This window comes from Aplysia californica, unplaced genomic scaffold (assembly GCF_000002075.1).
Source record: "Aplysia californica isolate F4 #8 unplaced genomic scaffold, AplCal3.0 scaffold00065, whole genome shotgun sequence".
Lineage (NCBI taxonomy): Eukaryota > Metazoa > Mollusca > Gastropoda > Aplysiida > Aplysiidae > Aplysia > Aplysia californica.
Window position 1 is genome coordinate 1,374,558 of NW_004797335.1, and position 7,291 is coordinate 1,381,848.

Consider the following 7,291-nt stretch of genomic DNA (forward strand, 5'->3'; position numbering starts at 1 on the left):
TGTCAGTTTTAGATCAACTGACTGACCATGAGATGGTGACGTAACAAAACATGATGAATACGTCAAAGTAAAAACAGTGTGTTCCTTGTAACGCTATTTTTAAACTTTGAAAGGTAATAGATTTCCCCAATGATGTCAACTCTTATTTAGCGAGTGATTGGAAGGTGCCACTGGTAGATCCTATTTCTTACCTTTCCCTCTGTTGTCAGTGTCTTTCTGCCGTGCCTTTTCCCGCTCTAAATGACAGCTATTGTGTGGATGTGCTTCTTTTTACCGAAAGAAACATACCACTCTTGCATATATTTAAGATGGCCAACAGATAGAAACTATGGCTGATATCGTATCTATGTGCTTATCTTTACCCAAAAGAAACATACCACTCCTGTATATTTAAGATGGCCAACAGATAGAAACTATGGCTGCTATCGTATCTCTGTGCTTCTCTTTACCCAAAGAAACATACCACTCTTGTATATTTAAGATGGCCAACAGATAGAAACTATGGATGCTATCTATGGCTGCTATCGTATCTCTGTGCTTCTCTTTACCCAAAGAAACATACCACTCTTGTATATTTAAGATGGCCAACAGATAGAAACTATGGATGCTATCTATGGCTGCTATCGTATCTCTGTGCTTCTCTTTACCCAAAGAAACATACCACTCTTGTATATTTCAGACGGCCTACAGATAGAAACTATGGCAGACCAATCCGTGTCCTTCCTTGCGGCTATGAAGAACGTGAAAACCCTGCTCTCCTGGATGGAAGAGTGTGGAACGGACTACGACGTAGCCACATCTGGTGACATACTCATTGACCAGGTGAGCTTCTTCCTCCGTAAAAACAAATCAAAACAAAACACTGGCACTTACATGACCAAAATTGAGTCGATAGGCCAACACCTACTCAATCAATAAAAACAAAACAGTAAAATGTAGTAACCTTGTGATCAAAGACGTTCTGTTACTAGAAAATGGCTTCTTGATCGCCACGAACCATCTAGTGCACTGTTCGCCAAAAACGCATTGCTAAAACCTTAACTAAAGGCCGAGAAATAATACGAGGGAAAAGAATATTAATGTTCTAATGTAATTGTTTTTAAGGCCCCACCAATACAATTTGGAGAATTCTTTGGGTGGGCTTCGATCCTGCCAGTTAGGACTAACCTGGGCTGAGAGGGATAATACAATATCCCAGAAGAAAGACCAAGGTACTCGATAAAAATTTTCACTAAACAAGAATCGAACTAAGGTCTTTTGCGAGCTAAAGCGGAGCATCTGACCGCAAATCTCAGATGCCGGTAAACAATATCATAAAAGCTTGAGCTTGCAGAGTTATTCAGATGTTGGTCCCGCCTGAAAAGTTGCATTTCTTGAGATGTGATAATTTTGTTTTCCCACACCCTCGATTTATCATCTGTCACAATATTATTTCCCTCATGTGGGTGTTAGGCGGGTGCTCTAGTGTGGTTTGCTCCTTCTTTCCTATCAAACATGTATCGTCCTTATCTCTCCTCCTTTTTTGTGTGCTATTCGCTTGAAACTGTAAAACACTTCTAATCGTCGGTACTTATACGGACCAAATTGTGTTGCAAATGTCGTAAAACATTTACTAACTATAATTGAACCCAAAAAATTCCTTCTTTATTTTCTGGACCTTTTTCTCTCCGATGAGCAGTACAATCATCTGTACAGACTGTGTCGGGATCCCGAGGGCCATGACCTCACACCTTTCCGCAGCTCGGTGAACGTGGAGGAAGGTGTCGTCAACACGTTTGTACAGATGGTCGAAATGATTGGCTCTGATGCCAGTGGACACGTCATAGCCTTCAAGACAAAGCAGGTACGTTTTAAAAATAAATCTTTAGCAAAGTAAATGTCTAAATAGTGATTTCTAAAAACGTTTTGTGGCTATTATTTATTTGACATCTCCCCTATTTCTTAAGATAAGTGAAACTCCCCGTCATACCGACAAGTACATAATGATGTTTTCACTTCCTTCAATGACTGGGTTTTGTCACAGCCTGCTGTTTCTGTACGATTTTTTAAATTTTTGCTGGAACCCCCCCCCCCCCAACCGTGACCTCAACGTGATCCCAGACGTTGCGCACTAATACAAAGAGTTCTAAGTGGAGGGCTAATCTTTACTTTTATCCAAAATTCGACTACTGCTTTAACATTTAAGTTGTGTTATTGTTACAGCTTTCTCTGCGCATGCCTGAAGACCTGGAGGACCCTGTGATCAAAGACATCCTGCTACTAGAAGACGGCTCCTTGATCGCCACGGACAACAAGAATAAGTGTCTGAAAATGGCCAGTATCACAGACGCTGGAGACCCCAGGGTTGTCAAACTGGCTCTGAAGACGCAGCCTTGGGGCACCACCAAATTGCAGGTTTGTTCTTACTTACTGGTTGATACGGTGATGTGTAGTGCCGAGTGCATGTTACTAATCAGATTCATTTGATTCAGTCAGGGCCAGTCATATTTTTCTTCACAGAGGGGCAAAGGCTGCTATTTTGGCAATAGACGACCGGTTCGACTCAGGACCTTGAAAAGTAAACGTGTTTGATTTCAAAGGTCACAGGTAACTTTTGTTGAATTAAGTTGAATTCAGTCGTTTTGTGCCAAATGTGTTGCTTTTGCCTCTCTGTGAAGGAATATCAGACTGGCCCCGACTCTATCAAATCTTAATGTTTCCGACTGGCAGTGTGCACTGAGTATAAGTGAGAAGTTGGTGGCCTGGTGTTTAGGCTCTCGAACTCGCAACCGTAAGGTCGTGTGTTTGAATCCTGTCAGGGGCCCGACGTTGTGTCCTTGGGAAAGGCGCTTTAAATGAATTGCCCTCACTTCACACAGGTGGGAATGGGTACCCGGCTATAGACAGCGAAAGATCTTGTCAGTTTGTTAGTGTTTGAGCGCTTAATCAGCTGCTGATATCTGTATGCTTCCTGGGAAGCTGAGAATGTTTCGGAATGTTCTAAGGTCTGCTGGGGTAATAATATAGTGTAAAGCGCATAGAGCCGGCTGTTGAGCGGTGATGTGCGCTATACAAATGCTATTTATTATTATTATTATAAAGTCAGAGAAAGCACGGTGTTGTTATAAACGAGGGAATGTGAAAATTGACCCGGTATACGCAAGCTGGAAGTACGAGTCCAAAGAAGGAAAAATAAATGTGAACATTTTTGTTAAGAAAAGCATAATGTTGTAGTATCAATGGAATTGTTATTTTCTCTGCTTTCCATTCTTCTTTTTTAAACTATATTTTCTTTAGGTTTTATTATTACTAATTTCTCCTTATTATGGGGGATTATTTCAATTTATTTGGGAGAAGGGGATGGCAGTGTGGATCGGGCAAAAACAGCAAGGGAAAAAAGAAACAGGGAGAGAAGAGAATCTGGCAGAGGATTAATTGTTTTACGATATCCCACTTAAACATGGACGTCGCAAAGATATAGATCATGAAAAGTAGAGAAACGTGAACATTAAAGTTTCAATCGACATTTCTTACGTCACAAGATAGATCAGATAAGTTCGTAAAAACTGTTCCAGGTGAACGTGATTGCTGTGACAGGACATCAATGTGTTTACATCATCACAAAGACTGAGGACCTTCACTTACAGGTGAGAAAAGCATTTGGAAGTAGAATCACCACATAGAATCGAATCGAATTATTTCAGTTCTACGTGTGTGTGTGTGTGTGTGTGTGTGTGTGTGTGTGTGTGTGTGTGTGTGTGAGTGTGTGTGTGTATGTATGTGTGTGTGTGTGTGCGTGTGTGTGTGTGTGTGTGTGTGTCTATGTGGGTGTGTGTGTAGTGTGTGTTTGTGTGTGTTTGTGTGTTTGTGGGGGGGATCGTGTGTGTGTGAGTGTGTGTGTGTGTGGTGGGGATTGGGTGAGTGTGTGTGTGTGTGTGTGTGTGTGTGTGTGTGTGTGTGTGTGTGTTTGTGTGTGTGTGAGTGTGTGTGTGTGTGTGTGTGTGTCATTGCTTCTCGAATCATACGGGTTTTTGCAGCTTCTGTTTTCCTTTATTATCGATCGTCCTTATCTCTCCTGTTTGTATTTGTTACTGTCTTGTAACACACTTAATCTTCGTCCCATATGTACAATGTGACCTTATTGTGTTGCAAGTGAGGTAAAACTCTTACTAAAAACATATTTCATTTTTGGATAACTAATGCCAGAGGATGAAAAAGTAAAAGTAAAGTAATGCCAGTATGTATACTGTTCTTATTACCACTATTACTGCTGCTGTTGCTGCTTTCTCTGATGTTGCTACTTTCGTGGCTGTTGCTCTTGTTGTGTTTGTTGTTGTTGTTGTTGTTGTTGTTGTTGTTGTTGTTGTTGTTGTTGTTGTTGTTGTTGTTGTTGTTGTTTGAATGTTATTGGTGTTGCCTCTGGCCCTTTGGGGTAGAACGATCACAGAGACCCATTTTCAAAACTAAAAACCTGATATAAAATCTATTTACATATAATTTACACGTTTTAGATATTGTAGCGAGATCTTTACATAGACTTTGATGTATAATGTAGCGAGATCTTTACATAGACTTTGATGTATGCTTGTCTGCAGCAGTTGCTTGGAAACTGAGGCCATATTGAAAATTAGCAAGATGAAATATATCACTAAGGATTTTTGTTGTATTTATTTAGCTTTTTATTTATCCACCAAATTTCCCCCAACGTAGTGAGAGTGCACCTCTGCTTATGACAAAATGTTGTACAGGAGGGTTCCCGGGCATGTTTAAATTTTAAAGACAAACTATTTGGAATGTTACTGACATCAATATACATATTACATTTGTGAAAGTTCGTCACTTTCGTCGCGTAAAACTTCCGAACCACTGCACTTTCGAATTTAACAAAATTAATAGTGGTTCAGAATCATTAACGTTTGCACAGTTTTATTGAGCAGCCTGAAGTCACTGAAGTTTAATTTTCAGTGTTTCACTAGTTTCGTTTAGATCTAATCTTGGGAAAGTCCATCTTCTAAGACGCCATTGTAAACAAGTGATGTTTCCGTTCACTAGCCGTGCGCAGTATTTCCAGTGACTTGATGATCGACGATTCTTTTAACGTGTACCCAGCTGGTATATAATAATTTGCGACCTAGCTTGTGTTACATAATCTGTTGTACATCAAATATTTGTTAATTTACTAACAATCTGCAGTTTGCACCTTTGTTTGAATACATTAAACGTTTTCTGAAAGTTTCTGCAGAATGGATAAAGAATTTTAAAAGTCGTAGGTAAAATACTATACCATAATACTGTTTTGAAAAAAAAGCTCTGTTTTTTGTTGAAAATTGCCATAGGCTTCACTATTTTCATGTTTTCAAAGTCAATTTACTTGTAACATGAATGAAAGGTTTCTGAATTAATGTATTTTGTGTTGTTTTTTTTAACGCAGAAATGGCTGAACGTCACTAATCAGTAAACCACTACAATTTCATAAGTTGGCCAAAAATCAGCAACGTCATTGGGCGCCTTTATCTTCAAGGCCGTTGATAGTTTTTCGACTCTTTGTGATAATGTTGTTGTTACCAGTGATTATGATGATGCCGAGTATTTTTCTTCACGACTTTAAATTACAAAAGTACCCTCAACGTCTTTCCAGTGAGTGGTTGGCAAGGGCTCTGGTATTGTTTGCTCCTTCTTTTCTATTAAAAAAAATCTATTGTCTCTATCTCCCCTCCTTTTATAAAATGTTTGTTACTCTCTTGCAACACCTCTAATCTTCGACACTTATATGACCTTATGGATTTGCAAGTGCCGTAAAACTTAAACTAAAAAAACCTAAACAACGCCTTTCAGTCCACTGTGAGGACTCGTAAAGACTACTGGTCAGTTACCGCCTTGAGCCCCATCAACCTGGCGCTGACCTGCAAGTTCCCGCCCACTGTGGATATCGTGGACATCACAGGCCGGCTGTTGAGGTCAATAGAGATGAACGCCAGTGGTGACCCGCTCTTTAAGGTCAGGGGTTCATTGTTGTCCTGTTGGTTGGTGAACGTACCTACGTGTTTGCGTAGGTACGTGTGTATGAGTGCGTGTGCATTAGTATATATATATCATATATATATATATATATATATATATATATATATATATATATATATATATATATATATATATATATATGTATATGACACTTTTAAGGACAAGCGGGCTACGAAATCTTGACCTACACCATAAGTCGGCATTGCCCCACATATAGGAGAAGTTTTATTTCATTGGAGTGTATATTTGTTTGGTTATAGAGAAAACTCTCCCATCTTTTGAAAAAGGTGAACATGGGACAAAAACTTTACTTCGATTTTCTCAAAATAGCATTTATCGGGATAAATTGTGCTTAAAAGCGACTATATATATATATATATACTCTGTCACATTTTTAAGTATACACTGTGTTAAAATGAAAATAGCTAGTTTCACCATGAGCCGATATTCTTTAAAATTTCAGGAATGCTAATTCAATCAATTTTAAAAAACTAAAAAAATAACAAACAATACCGACAGTTAACGAAACAGGTTTATTCACGACTTACAATAGTGTGGGGGTGGTCTACAAAAGTAGCACGATCAGTAGCGCGTATGATGTCCCCTTGCATTGATGACGGCCTGATATCGTTGCCGCATGGAATCAATCATTCGCTGCACTGCAATGCTATCTCAAGTTGAGGAAGTGTCTGAGGCTGGTGTTGTCACATGTTTTTTCAACTCATCTCTGGTTTGTCTTGCTGTTTGGAAACGATTCATTAGATGCAACAGGGGTACTGTATATTCTCTTGGAATAGTTTTTCTTCTCTCAAGTCGACAGGGTCGATCCTTTGGTGATTCGGTTGATCTCTCGCGACCCATTGTTACGTACACAGGTCTTCTTGTTAGATTAAAATGTCTTGCAGCACTGGATAAGGAGACAACTATATACTGATCATTCCAAAAAGCTAATTTCGCACATTTTCTCTTTGGCGTGGCATCATGAAACTTAGACTTAGACAACACAAATTTTGTCACTGGCGAAATGTTGCAAAAATGACTAAGCTTTGATGTGTACTTCTTTTTTAAACAAATAAAATCCCTGGAATGAGTTATTTTAAAAAACCCACAAAACATGTAACACGCATGCAGTAACAAAACCACTTGCGCGTTAAGAAATCTGAAAAACAACTCGCCAGTGACAGGTATTTCACGTACTCGGTGTGAAAATTTGAAAGTAATTGTTAGCATGAGTTTTTAAAAAATTGAGCTTTAAAATGTGTATACTTAAAAATGTGACAGAGTATATATA

At 39.0% G+C, this 7,291-nt stretch overlaps 1 protein-coding gene across 1 annotated transcript in view; it reads left to right on the top strand.

Moving 5' to 3' along the window:
- Positions 1–7,291, top strand: part of LOC101862784 — a 17,911-nt gene that overhangs the window by 7,958 nt on the left and 2,662 nt on the right. The window contains exons 7-11 of the mRNA XM_035968514.1: positions 680–822; positions 1,679–1,843; positions 2,203–2,394; positions 3,555–3,626; positions 5,815–5,976. Of these exons, the coding sequence (XP_035824407.1) occupies positions 680–822; positions 1,679–1,843; positions 2,203–2,394; positions 3,555–3,626; positions 5,815–5,976 (734 nt within the window). The remainder of the gene's footprint in view (positions 1–679; positions 823–1,678; positions 1,844–2,202; positions 2,395–3,554; positions 3,627–5,814; positions 5,977–7,291) is intronic.